The sequence below is a fragment of the Hyaena hyaena genome, unplaced genomic scaffold, assembly GCF_003009895.1.
Source record: "Hyaena hyaena isolate Hyena2069 unplaced genomic scaffold, ASM300989v1 scaffold_34, whole genome shotgun sequence".
Lineage (NCBI taxonomy): Eukaryota > Metazoa > Chordata > Mammalia > Carnivora > Hyaenidae > Hyaena > Hyaena hyaena.
The window spans coordinates 3,031,474-3,046,870 of record NW_024080665.1 but is presented as its reverse complement, the minus strand read 5'-3'; the positions used below and the strand labels follow the sequence as shown (position 1 = coordinate 3,046,870).

The 15,397-nt window shown below is 58.9% G+C and overlaps 1 protein-coding gene across 1 annotated transcript; it reads right to left on the bottom strand.

The window, feature by feature from the left end:
* Positions 1-384: 384 nt before the first annotated feature.
* TSKU (tsukushi, small leucine rich proteoglycan) lies at positions 385-13,995 on the bottom strand. The gene is made up of 2 exons (XM_039228686.1): positions 13,936-13,995; positions 385-2,699 (listed from the first exon to the last, which is right to left on the bottom strand). The coding sequence occupies exon 2, from the start codon at positions 2,689-2,691 to the stop codon at positions 1,615-1,617; it is 1,077 nt and encodes a 358-aa protein (XP_039084617.1). The 5' UTR covers positions 2,692-2,699; positions 13,936-13,995; the 3' UTR covers positions 385-1,614.
* Positions 13,996-15,397: the final 1,402 nt, after the last annotated feature.

Genomic DNA, 15,397 nt, shown 5'->3' with positions numbered 1-15,397 from the left:
CAGCAGGGAGAGCGGAGGAGGGTGGACGGGGTACGAGGCACAGTGAAAGGAGCAACTCACCCGGGCAGTTCCCTCCCTCGGATCAGCTCTCTCTCCAAATCCTGCGAGAGGGGATGGGGTGACGGGGCTTTTCCGGGACAACAGGCTGCCCAGAGCATGTTGGGGGATGCTAATCCAAGGATGGAAAGAGGGACTCTTTATAGTGTTTATTAAATCAAGGATCGGTTAAGTGTAGGGTGGGGCTGGGGGGGGGGGGGACAGAGCTCTCATTGTCCTGTGGGCGGCTCTGTGGGACCAGCCCCCTGATGCCCCGTCACTTCCACCCAACACCTCCTCCCTCAACACATCCCCAGGACACAATATCACAAAAGTGAACAAACGCAGTGTTTTTCTTCTTTTACAAATGGCACGTTTCCATCCCCTGCCGGCAGGGGTCGGGGGAGGGGTGGTGGAAGTAACAATCCTTTACAAAGGCAACAATTTTTATAGAACAAATACAAAGGAGAGAGCCCAGGGCTGGGCTGAGAACATGAACATTGATGGGGGTACCTGCCTCCCTCCCACACATGGCTGAGACAGGCTGCTGGGCTCAGGGCCAGTGGGGACCGCGTCTGGGAGGCCCCTTGGGGCTCCGGGGCTGCATCAACTCCTTGCATGTAGACGCAGTAAGTACCTCAGGGGTCAAAGGACCAATTTCCAGTCTCGATGCTGGAGGACCCCACTGCCGAGTGGGAAACTGGTGGGCCTGGGACTGGCATGCCTGAAGCTTCCAGAAGCTCCGAGGTGAACTCACTTACCCTGTGCCACCCAGCTGCTTACAGGGCCCAGAGTCCCACTTCTGAGGCCCTCGCCTGTCCTGGGGAGGACAGGGAAAGGGTACAAATGGCAGGAGGGGGAGCCCAGGAAGGGGACGGAGGGCATGATTTAGAGACGATGGAAAAGTGCAAAGGCCTCGCTGGGAGGCAGGACGCTGGGGCCGGTTATGCCTCCGTGGCTCTAGTACCTTCGATTAGCCGTCTGCCGTCTCTAGCCCTCAGTGTCCCCATCTGTCGCATGAGGAGGTGCACTTGATTTTTTCTCTAGTCCCTTCTACGACTAAGGATCTACCCAGGGTCCTAGAGGAAAAGAAAAGTATGAGGTGGGCCTCAGGTGCCCAGAGCAAAGCGGGGGCGGCTTCTTAAAGGAAGCTCATGCCCCTGAGTGACTGGACCGTGGGCCCAGGGGGGTGCTCAGCCACGGGCCGGACCTCTTTTCTGCAGCAGTATCGCCCATCCACTCTCCACCTGCCACAGGTCGGGTCGGCCCAGGCCTGAGGGAAGGCACTTTGGGGACAAGTGGGGAAGGACGGCAGGGGGCTGCCGTCTCCGGTTTGGCATCTAAGACCTTCTACTTCTGGTTTGGGGAGGAACGCAGACAAAGGGGCCAGACTTGGCTGCTGGGTGCGGGTCCCAGCTCCAAAGCCTCTCCCTAGGCCCACGGCTCTCCTTCGACGCTGCTGCCGCGGAGGCCTGCAGGGTGCCTCCTGGCATTGGCACGGGAAAATATAAATTACCCGGGACCTGAGGAAGCCCCGGGGGCAGCGGGGTGTCGGCCGGCCCCGGGCTACGCCGCTTGTCACAAAGCGTCGGGGCCCTTGGCAGCCCTCTCCCGGGTGTCTACGCAGCGCAGGGCCACCTTGGGGCTGGAGCCCGGCTGCCGCGGATAGGAGCCCTCCCGCACCAGCCGCCGGCACCGCACGCCCTGACCCACGCTGACGCTCTGCAGCGCGGGCAGGCGGAGGCGCAGCACGTCGGGCAGAGACACCAGGCCCGTGCCTGACAGGTCCAGCTCCTGCAGGGCGTCCAGGCCTGCGAACACGGCTGCGCCCGCCCACTTGAGCTTGGCGTTGCCCGAAAGGTCCAAGACCTGCAAGCCTTGCAGCTCACGGAAGCCATAGGGTGCCAGCCGGGGGAGCCCCTGCAGGCTGCCCAGCGACAGGTGTGTGAGGCCCGCCAGCCCCCGGAAGGCACCCGGGCCCACGGCGGCCAGCGGGTTCCCGTCCAGGCTCAGGTAGCGCAGCGGCAGGTCCCGGAGGTCGGGGACGGCGCGCAGCCGGTTCCAGGCCAGGTTCAGGCTCTGAATGGCGGGCGCTGGTGGGCTGGCCCCCGCGGGGTGGGGCACGAGGCGGTGCAGGAGGTTGTGCGAGAGGTCCACGTGCAGCACCCGGCCCTGGCCGTGGCCGGTGAAGGCGGACACCGAGACCTCTCGGAGCCGGTTGTGGCTGAGGTTCACGTCGCTCAGCGGGGAGCTGGTGAAGCTTTCCGCCGGCAGAGCGGCCAGGCCGTTGTGGCTGATGTCAAGCGACTCCAGGTAGCGAAGGCGGGAGAAGGCGGTGGGCGAGACGCCGGTGAGCAGGTTGTGGCTGAGATCCAGGCCTGCCAGCGTGGTATAGCCCGGCCCTGCCAGCACCGATTCGTTCACGGCCTCCAGCCGGTTGGAGGACAGGTCCAAGTGGGCGGTGTCCAGAGGGATGGGCACCGGCACTATGTGGGGGCCCAGGCCGCTGCAGTCCACGCGCGTCAGGCTGAAGCTGTCGAAGAGGCCGAAGGTCTCCACCTCGCACTGGCATCCGGGGAAGCATGGCCGGGTGGTCTGGGCACCGCTCACGGCCAGCAGCAGCAGAGGCAGCAGCAGCAGCAGGGGCCACGGCATGGTGGGGGCTGGAAAGAGAGCCACGGATGAGGGATGGCAGCTAGACCAGCTGGTCCTAGCCCACCAAGCAAGCCCGCGCCTGGTGCATCGAGGCACGGCTGAACGCTGCTGCCACTGGTCCTGTCCTCCCGGGATGCTCTCCCTGAAACACTCTTCCTCATAGAACTCCTGGTCCCCATTCACTCTCTGGCCTCAGTCTCGCCATCTGTTTGATAGACGGCCAGACGGGGGGACTGTAAACCGAAAGCAGCGCGGAACCCTTTCTTGGAAAAAAGATTAGCAGATGGAAGTGCGAATGTTCTGGCTGACGTGAGGGTGGGGACTTGGAACTTTCCAGGCTTCCTTACCACTCCCGCCCTAGGATGTTCAGGAACCCCGCCGGAAACCCCCTGGACTAGACAGGTCTTTGGCTGGCCCCTCCAGCTCGGATGGGTGAGGGTCCACGGGCTGATCTTGCCCCAGGCCCTGCCGAGGAGGGGTCACGGTGCCCTAGCCGCCTCTGCGCACATGCCGTGAGCCGGGCGCTGTGCTACCTGCACCGCACGGCCCCACCTAACCTTCACCATTACAGAAACTGCAAGGCAGCGACGTCGTCGGGAAGAGGGAACGGGGATGCAGAAGGTTCAGAAAGCTATGCGCGGCCACACGTGAGGGGGGACGGACCTAGATGGAGTGCAGAGGAAGCGTGACTCACTGTCGTGGTTTGGCAGGGGCTGAACCGTGTCTGAGACCCGCACTCCATCCCCTCAGATGGAGGTCTCTCTCTGTAAGGGGGGGTGCAGTGCCTATCCACCCCACCCTCTTTGTGAGTAACAATAGCTGAGCCCATAGTCCTCAGCCCTCTCCAGAGACAGCATCCTTCATTCCAATTGGGTCCCTGTGTCTAGACTTCCAGACGGGCTCTGGGGACACTTGTCCCAAGCCCCTTCCCGCTTGCCCTGTCCCTCACTACCCAGAGCTGATATAGCTCTTATGCGTCTTGGGCCCTTTCTTTAACCCAGGGCAGGCAGCTGGGCTGGGTCCCTCATATGGAAGAAGGACTAGAGGCTCAGAGAGGAACTGGGTTTTATCCCAAACTAGTAAAAAGCAGGGCAGGATTAGAGCCCAGGCATGCTCAATCCCAATTCCTCTATTTTCATCTGCTTCCTCCAGCGGGGCTGGTCAGGTGGCCAGAAAAGAGGGGCTTTTCCCACTGGCACATGCTATGACACAGGCCGCTGTCCTCCCCTGGCCTCAGTTTCCCTCCCTGTACAATTCTAACAGCAGCTGCCGGCGATGCCAGGCACTGCCTGTGCGTGGTCACCTCCATTCCTCACATCCACGCACGTCTGTGTGACCCAGAGCCTGAGTTCACACCCACTGCAGCTCCGTGGACAGAGGGGCAGGGGGAGGGACTCACAGGGGGATGAGAGAGAGGGTTGAGTAATGAAAGCCTCTGACCGGAGAGCCTGTGGTCCCCCCCTCCTGCCGCACAGTGGCCACTCCACCCGGGAGACAGAAGGCACCCAGCCTCACCCCAGCAGGTCTCTTCATCTGGCGTGGCTGTGCTCTGCCCCCCTGCCCAGTCTCCTCTTCCCTCCCCTCCCCTACTGGCCTTTAGGGAGAGGGTACAGAGGGGGAGAAGCAGGATAGCATTACTAGCCCTACATGAAACTTTAAAGGGGCCGCCATTTGATCCACACTCTGGCTCTTCACAGGGGCGGTGAGAAGTGGGGCTCTTCTCTCCGCTCCCCTCTGTGGGCCTCTCCCCTCCCACCCCTTTCTTTTGTAGAGGGCCAATTTGAGGATTAAACCCGGCCCAGGTGCATCCTGGACTTTGTCCCAAATAAGGCAGGACAGAGTGTTCCAGTGTCTGGAACCAAAAGGCAAATATTGAGTTGCTCCAGGCCCCCTTTGTTATGTTGGGTGAGCCTCTCACCACAGGGGTTCATTACCACTCTGAGCCCCACCCTCCCTGCCAAGCCGATCCGTCCATACCCACCCTTCCGGGGGTTTAAACAAACACCACACACACACACACACACACACACACAGGCCTTGAGATTACACTTTGGTTCCCAAAGGTGATTATACAATGTGCCTATTAAACGCCAGGTGGCCCTTCTTGAGCTCCTGGTTATGTAACGGGCAGCCCGAACACAGCCCCAGCCTTCCCTCCAGCGCAGGGGCCTCTTACTGCCCTCCCCGGGCCTCAGCCTGTCCCCTGGACCACAGGCAGTAATTCCTGCCCTGCCCTCCTCACATCAGGGGATTCAACTCCCACCACAGTGCAACGCAAACTGTGAAGCGCTGTGCACGAAGGCAAGGGGGTCACTCCCGGGCCACTGGAGACACGACAGCGGGCGCAGGGGGGCAGGAGCAAGGATTGAGACCCGCCTGGGTGACTGTGCTTGCCAGTCAGACAAGGTCCTCTGCGCCAGGCTTGACACTGGCAGCGGTAAGTGCTGACAGAGCCCGTCCCTGGGATGGGCTAGTGCTGGACTCACGTTCTCTCCCACATCTGCAGTCACTCCAGGAGGTCAGCATCTTGCGTCCGTTTGAGAGTAAACTGAGCACGAGAAGGGGAAGGTGGCAGGGCCTGGAACTGAGCTCAGGCCTCGGTGACCTTCTATCGGGTTTGGCTCCAGTGGAAAAGGCACTTCTGTATCTGCCGAGAAGGCCGGCTCTAGCTGCCATTCAGTGGTTCTGGGACTTTTCAGGAGGTCACAGGAGGGCCCAGAAGCCTCTCGGGGGTGTCCTAGGAAGTTGCGAGAAGGGAGGAATCCTGGAGATGCCTTACAATGTTGGACCCAGAAGGGGGCAAAGGCAGAGGTGTGGGCTGGTGGTCTTGAAGAGTCAGTGCTCCAGTCCTGCGCTGAGGAAATGTCCCCTCGGGGAGGGGCGCCTTACATATGAGCATCTCAGAGATGCGGGGGTCTGGCACCATTGCTCGAAGCCCTTAGCAAAAGGCTCAGGAGCCAAGGGGGAAGGCAGAACTTTCTCAGGAGGAGACTGAGAAAGATAAGGAAGATAAGGAAAATTCTTGCCAGGGGCACAGCTCACTATAGTTTACAAAAGGCCTTTGCTTATTTGATGCCGTGGGGGCCACAGGACAGGGCGCCCACACTGGCACTTTGAGGAGGCTGTGACCCAGTGTGTGGTGACTTGTCCACGGACCCCCTGTGAGGGGCTGGTGGCCCACGTTCAGGCTCTGGTCTCCTGATTCCAGCCTTGGGCATCCCAGCCCACTCAGGGTGGCTGTTGAAGTCTCCTGCGGATCTTACCAAGTCCATAAAAGTCATGCTCAGGCAAGTCTGCGGCTTCATAGAGGGGGCTGACGCCATAATGCTAGGTATATGGATAAATTGCATGTCTAGGAAAATTATAACTATGCATTAAAAAAAAAAAACAACCAACCAACCGGACCCTAATTTTAGAAAGTCTAGAAGAAAATATATCCACACAACACAACAGTAGTTTTTCTTTAGGTGGTAGAACTCTGAGTGGTTTAAACATGTCTTAATCTCCTTTTCTACTCCTATTTCCTCTCTTACAGTAAAAAAAAATATATAAATGAAACACACTGGCAAACATACCAACAATGCCTCCTAAGAGTGTCTCATGGCCATCTCTGCTTCCTCTGATCTTGGCTAGCCATAATCTCTGAGCCTCAGTCTCCTCATCTGTAAAATGGACATACTAACAGCCACCTCACAGGACTATCCTGGGGATGAAATGAACATTGCAGGCTTCCTAGTTCAGGGGAAGAACGCGGCGCGGGCAGGGGCGGCCACCAGCGGAGGCGGGGGGGGGCTCACCCTCCCCTCTCCTTCCTTCCTTCAGCACACATGTATCAAACGTGTCCAAGCTCTTATCGGTACCCTCTGGAAGAGCAATTCTTTCCTGGGAGGCCACACTGTTTCTCAACAGGGCTAGTGGCTCTGGGAAGGGATGACTAATGTGAGTTCCCCTTGACAAAAACCACCAGCCTCAGCTTCGTGGATGGAGAAGGCCTTCACGGCCAGAAACCTTGCACACTAATTTGCAGCGTGATCCAGGCAAGTCACTTTACCTCTCTGGACCAATTCCTTAGACTACGCATCTGGGGTGGTAACAATGGTCCCATCAGCCTTAGAGGGGACTGTGAAGATGAGACTAGGAAGCTGAGCATTCCTATAGAGAAATGAGGCCCCCGAGGGGTGGAGGCCACACTAATGGAAAGATGGCGCCTTTCGATCCCACCTATTGCCACATCCGCGGTCATGAATCAATCACAGCACCGCTTCCTGGGGACCTGCACAGGGCCTCCGAGCTCTCCTCGACTCGGTGCTCCAGGCCTCTATCCACTGATCAGAGTTGGCACTCAAGACGAAAACTGTCCCTCTGGGATCAGTGCCCTGATCTGAAGGAGCTGCAACTCTGGGAGTCACATGCCAAACTGGGCAACTCTGGGAAGAGACTCCCTCTCTCTGAGCCTGTTTTCTCACTGAAAACGGGGACAGCAACGCCTTCCTCGAGGGGCTGCTGTGAGGACCAGAGACCACAGTGCCAGGACTTGACAGAGGAGCAGCGGATGCCCCTCCTAGGTTACGCGGTAGGAGGCGCCCCCACACAGGGCCACTGAGGCCCCTCCCCATCCCTCTCGCCACTCTCTGGGGCTGAAGGGGAGGGCAACCGTGCACCGTGACGAGACAGACCCTGGAGGATGGTCGGGGGGCCCCTGCCGTAGTCCCTGCTCTGACGGGCCTGTTCACACCTGCGGACAGGCCCCATCTCCTCTCGGGGCCTCAGCTTCTCCAGCTTCCCAGTAAGAGGCTGAGTCTACACAGCTCAGCTCCAGCGTGTCAGGAGTTCAGAACTTATCAGGAGGATGTACTGAATCTCTACTAAGTGCAGGGTGCACTGTGCAAGGCCATGTGTGGTGTGTGTCGGGTGGGGGTGTCAGGGCCCCTTTCCTCATGAGACTTACAGACCAGTCATGGGGACATGAGACCAACTCAGAACAAGATCACTAACGCCTGCCTCGGACCCAGAAGACCAGGAATCTAGTGCCAGGTCTGCTACTCCCTGTGTGACCTTCATGGTTTTCTTTATTTCTTTGAGCCTCGGTTTTCTCATCTGTGTAACAGTATGAACTCTGCCTTCCTCTGGGACCTGTGATCTACCCGGGGGAGAAAGGGAAAGGCAGACAGAGGGCCACCATTGAAGCCAACGGGGGAAAGGGATCTTTGGCCTAAGATGTATCACTTCTTTTCCAAACCCCGACCTGCAGATAACAGACACTGGTCAGCCAGCTTACAGAACACGAGGGCTCAGAAACCGCCCACTCTGTGTTCGGGGGACACAGGAGAAGGTCCTCTGGGCAGGGGCCATGAGTTACTCCTTGGTGCACCCACTGCGACACTAGGGAAGTCTGCTGATGGCCCTGACGAAGCGGTGTGGCTGCTCACTAACAGACTCCAGGCAAGTCTCCCGGCTAGGACAGCTTCCGGAACAGCTTTGGCCACATCGTTTCCTTCTCAAAAACCTCCCAACTTCTACTCCTGCCTGCAGAAATCCGCTCTCCTGGCACAGAGCATCTGCCAGCTGTCCCCACCGCCCTCCCGCTCCCGGCTGAGCCCCCATCTTGAGCTGAACCTACGGTGGTGACTTTTGAACAACTCTTGGCCCTGTCACACTTCCTCAAATGCAGAGAATTCAGGGCTGGGGAACTGGAAGGTCCCCCAGAGATCACGCACCGGTAGCTGAGGCCCAGAGTGGGTAGTGACGACGAGGAAATGGCAGAGCAGGACCTGGGTCTCGCTGCCTCACTGCTGCCGGCAGCACCCAGTGGAACAAAGCCTGTTCTGTCCACTGGGGCCCCCGGGCCACCTCTCCCTCCCTCCCTGGGCCTCTCACACGCTCTCCAGATGCATACTGACTAAATTCTCTACCGTTGTTTACCTGCCCATCTCCTGATTTGAAGTGCGAGCAGCCTGGGACCGTGAATCTGCCTTCTCTTCACCTGTTCATCCCTTCCCCCTCACAGACCCCCACCGGGGTCAGAGCCAGGCCCGTCGGGCATGGCAAATACTGTTAGGTGAATGGCTGGCCCAGCAATTCAGGACCAACCGCAGGATTCAGACCCAGGTGAGAGTCCAGCCCTGTACCTACTCGCCTTGTTGAGTCTCCGTGGCCTCAGGGGGGAGAACAACACAGGCGTGGTAAAAGCATTAAGGGAGAGCCCATGAAACCCTTGGCTCAACGTCTGCCACATGTTAAGGGCTCAATGCACAGTAGACGGTGATGATTTATCGAGCTTCCAGAAGGCAATGACCATGTTATTCTTCTTTATGTTCCTCCTCATTCAAGTACCCAGTGCAGTGCCAGGTGCTTGGCGGGTCTGTGACCGCTTAACGTTCCACGGTCAGTGTGCTGGCATCAGCTGGCAAGGCCCCAAGCCCCTCCTCCTCCTCTTCCCCAGAGACTTGTCTAGAGCTAGGAGTTCTAGCTTGGGCCTCCCTGGCCCCAGGGGGCTGCCCCTGGGGCTGGACCACAGGGTTTCTGGAGCCAAGATTTGCCAGCTCCTCACTACACCTGCAAGAGGAAGCCCCTGGCACAGGAATGAGGTTGGGGTGGGGGCTGAGCCTTGGGTTGGACCAGGGCCCCAGCACCCACCTGAGATAGGCCTTTGCCTCCACCAGCTGCTCAGCGCTGAGCCGCCCCCCACCTGGCTCCCTCGGCCATGAGCTCACTTGAGATGATGCCAATGAAATCCCCAGGTGGAAATTCCATTAGCATCCTGCCCACCCTCTCCTCCCCCTAACCACTTAGTCAGCTCTGGAAACGCAAGGCCAAAAGAATTTCAGGGCCAAACTCCCAGGCCTTGAGGGCTGGCTCTCCCAACATAGTCATGAATGTCGCACATCTGTACAAACACGTCAGCTCACCACGCACTTCTACGTCACCATCTAGTTTCTGCCTCATCAGTCCTTGAACGTGGGGATGACTGCCCCTATTTTGCAGACAAAGAGACTACATTATTCAGCCGGGAAGGAGAGGAACCAGGTCTCAAATCCAGGTGTCTAAGCTCCAAATCCCTCCTTATGCCACTGTGACTCTACTTACCGTGTGGATGACAGCTAGAGCCGATGGTGCTGGACTATAACTACGTTTACCTGTCTGGCCTCCTGGGAGGAGGGACGGGGCCTGATTGATTTTTATGTCCTTGGAGCTAAGGAAGCACTGAAGCTGTCACAGAGCTGGTGCTGTACGAAGATAAACCAGGCATGCAGAATACTATTCTTTCACCAAACGATACCTCTCAACCTTTCCAGTGCCTCGACTATTAGCGGCTGTTCAGTCCCTCTGCAAGATCAGCAGGTTAGATAGCACTGTGTCTATCCTGCAGCTGCGTAGAGACCCAGAGAGGTTTGGTGATCTGTCCAGAGTCACACAGCCAGTGAAGACAGGGGCCGGACTCAGGATCCAGGTATGTTGACACCCAGTACCTGGCCTCTTCTGCAGCATTATCCCTGGTGCAGGTCGGCCCTGGAGGCCCAGCAGCCTTGCTCAAGGAGGATGACCTACAGAGAGATGGGCAAGGCTCCCAATGCTATTTTCTCCATGCAGCCTATCTTCTTCCTGAAGCTTGCCAAGTTCCCTTCCGTGTAAGGCAGCGTGTGTGGACTCCCAGGGAGGCAGTATGGGGCAGAGGAATGGGTTTGGCAGCCAGGTGGACCGGGCTCCAACCCGAGTGCCTCCCCTGCTAGGAGGCTTGCATGTGCCTTCACCCCTGAGTCTGAGCCTTCATCTGTAACATGCTTGGGAATTCTAGGATTGCTCCCAGCAGGTCACTGGGATGATTATACAAGGTAACATGAAAACTCAGCCTCAGGCCTGGCACGCATCGGTGCTCACTGCATGTGGGTTCCTGCCCCCAGTGACTGTGTTCAGGGGCCAGGAAAGAAAAAGGAGCTTTGACACCAGCCGATCTGAAAGCGAGGCAGTGGCAGAGTTTAGAGAAGAATCCAAAACGCATCCAAGGCTTGGATTCTCTCCTCATGCAGCATCCAGGGCCCTGTTGGGCTACTAGCACTGAGCAGAGTTGATCAGGGAATTGGGAAGGGGGTTTGGGAAGGCTGTCGGCGCCAAAGCAGGCTGAAGCAGTTGTGTCACATGGGGCAGAATGAGGACAGAATGAGAATCAGCGGCTAGGCCTGGGTGGGTGGGTCCCTGTCTTCCCCTCTCATCCCCCCAAGTTGAGCAGGTACCTTGCCCTGTCCAGGTCGGGCTCAGCAGGCCTCCTGGCCTGGAAAGCTGCAGAAGCCTTGTTCCTGGCCCCCTGCCTCCAACTGTCAGCCTTGCTGGGTGCCACAGTACAGTCCCAACAGAAGACTCGCCACCCCTCCCATTTCAAACCCATCCCACAAGGATAGCTTGCCACGCTGGAAGCCTATTTGCTTCTAGGGCCCCACATCTTTGCACAGGTTGTCCTCTGTGATGAAGATGACAGAGAGGTCCTTTTTTTCTTTGTCTACCACACAAATTCACCCATTCAAGTCAAAAGTCACCTTCTCTGTGAGGCCTTATCTGCCCGTCATCCAACAAAAGGTCCTCCTAAGCTCCTGGGGCCCCTGTCCAAGCAGGACACACTTTGTGGTCTGTGTCTGTCTTCAGATCATGTCCAGCTGGTCTCCTGTGTGGGGCCCGGCCATGGGAAAGGGGATAAAGCAGATGAGAGAAAGCTTCCTCCCGCTTGGAAAGGGCAACAATTGGCTCCAGCCTGCAGGGGACTTAGGGCCTGGCCAAGTGGTGAAATCAGGTTTAGGATCACAGTCAATGCTGTCTCTGCCTTCTGCTGTCAGTGCGACCCACCGATGTGAGGCAGACTACAGACCTCATCTCATTTTGTTAGCACACGTAATTCTTTACACTCTTTAACATTCACAACAGATCAGGGAGACAGGAGTTACTACCATTCACATTTGAAAGAGGAGGAGACTGTGAATCAGAGGTAAAGTTACCTGCCCAAGGCCACAGGGCTAAGAAGCAATGGAGTGGGGGTAAAATCTAGGTTCTTGACTAACCCTGCCTGCAGACCGGTCTCCCAGTCTCCAACACCACCCACAAGCCAGAGGAAGTTTCCTTAGAATTCCCAGTCCCACTCTATTATGCCTGCTTAAACCCTCCAGCAGCTCTCTACCACCTACAGGTTCAAATTCCAGCTCCTAAGCCTGGCATTCAAGGCCCTCATATTTGGCCCCTGCGTTCCCTCCCAGATGAAGTCCATTTCCCATCCCCCAAACACACACCTTGCACTTGATAGTCCACAACGCTGACCACCTCTGTCTGCGCTGTTATCAGAACACACAGAGACATGCAGGGGTGTTCCCTCAGTGGGAGACACTTCCTGCTTCCCAGACATATTCCCTGGCTTCCCCTGGCTGCTGAGGGCCAGCCTTCCCTCCAGGGCTGTAGGGGCGCCAGCCGCCCCCCTCCACTTCACCCCTCCCTAACTTCAAAGCCACCTCTCCCCCACCTCATTCAATATAGAGATTAGTGCCTGGGAACTGATCAAGTCAGAATGGAGCTGTGTGTTAAACATCTAAGTGTTTCCACGTTCTGGGGTCTCAACCAGTTAGCAACAACAGCAAGGGAGGGGAGGAGTTTTCAACACCTTCCTTTCCAGAAGGGAAACGGAGGCCCATCAGGGGAAAGGAAAGCGCCCACGGTTGCCTCCTTCCCGGGTGAGTGGCTCGTGGCCCTCCCTTACATCTGCAGCATCTGGTAAAATTCTAGGTTAAAGACTGGTGCAGGGTTGGGGGTGAGGGGGGCAGGGGAGTGAAAGTGTAAGGGCTCTCATCTTCGCCACTCAGCATCAAAGGCCCAGCAGACTCCCACCCCCGAGTCCTCCCTCACTGTCAGAACCTAGGCTCCGCAAGTCTGGACTTCTCTGAAGGGTAGAGCAGGCAGGGAGGAAGGATGGGAGAGTTCTTGAGTCACCTCCTCGCCCGGGCCAGGTGTGGGCGGCGGGCTCTCAGGCGGGTTCCCCGCAGCGCAGGTAATCCCCACCGCCAGCTCCGCGCAGGGAGGGAATTCTCGCCCCCCTCGCAACAGGGTGACCGCGACCCGAGGAGCCGAGCAACTCGCCCAGAGCAGGACTGTGGGCCCGTGGCCGTCCCATCGGCAACCAGCTGTGCCGGGTTCCTGCTCCCTGCAGGCCAGCTGAGGGTCCTGGAGCCTCCTCACCTACTCACCTCACCTACAGGATCGGAGGGCTGGTCCCCCCCACCCCCACCCCCCGGGGGCGGGACGCCAGCGGAGAGCGGATCTCAAAGCGGAGCCGGGGGCTGGGGCCGGCCTCTCCGCCAAGCAGACACGTCTCTCTCGGTCACATACATTCGCTCCGAGAAGCTCGGGGCGGGCAAACCCCGCGGCCGTCTCCTTTCCTGTCTCCAGCCCCCCGCTGGGGCCCAGGACCGACCGCTTCCCTCTCCTGTCCGGGCTGGTTCGGCGGGGGGTCCGGCACGCTCCTCCCAGTCCTGGGCCAGTCCGCTAGCGCGGCTGACCTCCTCCCCCCATCCTATCCTATCCCCTCGCGGCACTAAGGACCCCAGGAGATGAAGGAGGGGAGGGCTGCCAGCGCCCCTGCCCGGGCTGCAGCGGGAGGGGGACGGGGGCTGTTGCCCGAGGAACCAGGAGAAAAGTTTGAAGTCAAGTCGGGGGCCCCGGTGGACAGCAGGGGAGCGAGGAGTTGGGGCGGTGTCTGGCTCCAGGCGCGCATACACTACACGGACACCCAACCCAGACACGTCGACAGGCACGGACCACGTACGCGGACACACAACGATGCGCCCACCCACACCCACAACCAAACGCTGGCCCAGAGAACGTGGACACAAGCACCAAACAGCCACCAAAGCCACAGACACACAAAGGCGCAGGCAGATGCACGTCCCCGGATCCAAATCCACAAAGACCCACAAACGCGTGATGCACGTGTCCGCACAAAGACCCCAGAGGCGCCGGCCCCAGGCCAGAGCCTTTGTCTCTTGGAAGCCCTCTCCCCTTAGTTAGGGCTCCCTACCCGGGCCGAGGCCGGGGCGTCCGGCAGCGGCTGCCGACGCCCTGGGTCCAGGAAAAGTTGAGGGGCCCTGGGCCCGCCCCCAGAGTCCAGCGCCGCCCGCCCGCCCGCCCGCCGGATGGGGCGGCTAGGTTGGGATCGGAGGCTCTGGATCTTCTCCCGCAGCGCAGACTCCCGCTCCACCCGGGACCCGCACCCACCTGGAAGCCTGCGCCGCAGCCGCCTCGGCGCGCTCACCCAGGCGGCCCGGCCGCGGGCCCTCCGGCCGGCGCTTTTCTCCGCGCCGCGCGGCCCGCCCCCCCGCCCCCGCCCCCCGCCGCGGGGAGCCCCCCCCCCCACGCGGGCCCCGCCTGCCAGGCGCCCAGTGGCGGCTCCGGCCCTCAGCTTGGCGACCTAGGGAGTGTCGCCAAAGTGCCGGCTTTCCCGGCGCGCGCCCGCCCCTCCCCCTGCCCGCCTGCCGAGCCCGAGCCGAGCCTGGGTTCCACCCTAGGGAGCGTCTCAAAAGTGCGCACGCAGCTCCCGCCCACTCCAGTAGGCCTCGCTCCCAGCTTCCTGCAACCCGGATCCCTGCCCCCTCCCCCGGAGCGCCTGAGCAACCTCAGCAGATGGCCGCCCGGTCGGGAACATCTGGAGGTCGCACGAGTGTGTTGTGTGTGTGTGTGTGTGTGTGTGTGTAAGAAAGAGGGGGGGATGTTGGTAAGAAAGAGATTGGGCGGGTGAGGGTCCCCTCTTCTCGAGTTCAACCCACCCGGTTTTTGTTTTTTTTTTAATGAGTGAAAAAGAGGTCCAGAGACGTTAGTGAGAAGTGCATCAGGAATCCGAAACGGAAAGACTGGCTGAAGGGCACACCTACAGAGAGGAGAGAGACAGGCTCGGGCAGAAAACCTGGGAAGAGAGAAGAAAAGCTGTAGACTTATTTTTCTGAAGGGAGCCAACCGTGGACTGCTGGTTGGATTTCTAAGAAGGGAAACTGCGTGTGTGACTGGGCACCGGTTTATCCCTCCCTCTGCAGTCCATCCTCTCTTCACCCCTCTTTCAGGTTGTAAGGACAAGAAGACATAAAAAAAAGAAAAACTTTAAAAAATGGGGATTTGTGTGCAGGGTGAGTTTGAGTCTCCCAGTCTATACACCTAGACTAGGGTGGGGGAAGTTACTAGGCACCCCAGAGGTATCTGGCCCAGGGGCGGAGAGAGGTTTTGGTCTTGACCCCAGACCTCCCAGGAACTTTCTGTTGTGGAGAGGGCGCCTGGGTGCCGGGATTGGGCAATGTTTCCCCCTGCAGTGGCCCAGACTTGCACTCTCAGCCTCTCTTTGCTCCTTATTTATTACTCTTTTTTTTTAATTACAAAAAGTTGCTCGGGCTTGTGTGTATATGTCTGCCTGTCTGCCTGGGGAAGGAGGGAGGCACGTAGAGAGAGAGGAGGCTGCTACCCCAGGCCCCAGGGCAGCAAAATTGAATCTGCTGCACAGGGAACAGAGTGCTCCTGCAAGTCCTCCCGGGACCCAGTCACTGTGTGGTCCTGAAGGCGCCGCTCACCTGGCCTGAGACCCCCCCAGTTCCTGCTGGTTAGGGGGGTGAAGGCTGGGAGCCTCATCTTGTCGGTGCAGGACAGGAAGAGCCCGCCTGTCTCCTCTGCCCATTGTCCTCCCCGAGTTAGAAAC

Excerpts from the sequence above, each read along its gene's own strand:
- TSKU (XM_039228686.1), bottom strand. The coding sequence starts at position 2,691 with ATGCCGTGGCCCCTGCTGCTGCTGCTGCCTCTGCTGCTGCTGGCCGTG.